A 686-nucleotide genomic window follows, 5' to 3' on the forward strand; every position below is an offset into this window, starting at 1 on the left:
AAAGGCACCCGCTGTCAGAGACGTCGGTGTCCTGCTGACTGTTCCAGGAATGGGGAGGACTGCACCAGGAAAGCTGCTGGAGCGTGAGTCTGTCGGGTTCCTCTCCCTGCCCCACCTCTTCCACGGATGCCTCTTGCTGCTTCTGTGTCCCCGGCCAATCGAACTCAGGCGACCTCGCTGTACTTGGTTCCAAGGTGCTCTGCACTCCAGGAAAGAGTCCGTTTTGCCAGTAGACTCCCGGTAACCGCCAGCAAGGACTGGAAAGCAGTCCCAAATCACAGCTGTCCAATGAGTACTCTCCTAGTACTGGATACAAAGGGAGAGGCCACGGCCCACGATCTTCTGAACTCACAATAGGCGGAAACCCGGGCTCTGGCGCCACCTCGGCGGAATCCCAAGGCCGCTTCACACAGCCAAGAAAATGTTGCTCCATCGCTTAAGCCTCAGACCAGGAGGAAACAAACGGTTGCGCTGATCAAGGAGGGAGAGTCTTCTGCACTACCCTCAGCCTGGGTATTTATGCTCTCCAGAGCCCGTGGGTGGAGGCCAGTCAGATATCGAGAAACTCATTAGTAGCAAATGCACGAAGATTCGTAGACAAATGAAAAATGATAAAATTTTAGAGAGTACATAGAACCAAAACGAACCGTGATTCCGACAGAAAAACATAGCGAGAAAAGAAACCG

General features: G+C 53.2%; 1 protein-coding gene across 1 annotated transcript; it reads right to left on the reverse strand.

The window, feature by feature from the left end:
- Positions 1-6: 6 nt before the first annotated feature.
- On the reverse strand, positions 7-433 carry LOC112618040 (annexin-2 receptor-like; the record flags this gene model as incomplete). Its single annotated transcript, XM_025374657.1, has 1 exon — positions 7-433. A coding segment is annotated over exon 1 (427 nt), but the record flags the coding sequence as incomplete, so codon positions are not given.
- Positions 434-686: the final 253 nt, after the last annotated feature.

The sequence above is a fragment of the Theropithecus gelada genome, unplaced genomic scaffold, assembly GCF_003255815.1.
Source record: "Theropithecus gelada isolate Dixy unplaced genomic scaffold, Tgel_1.0 HiC_scaffold_8478, whole genome shotgun sequence".
In the NCBI taxonomy this organism is placed as follows: Eukaryota; Metazoa; Chordata; class Mammalia; order Primates; family Cercopithecidae; genus Theropithecus; species Theropithecus gelada.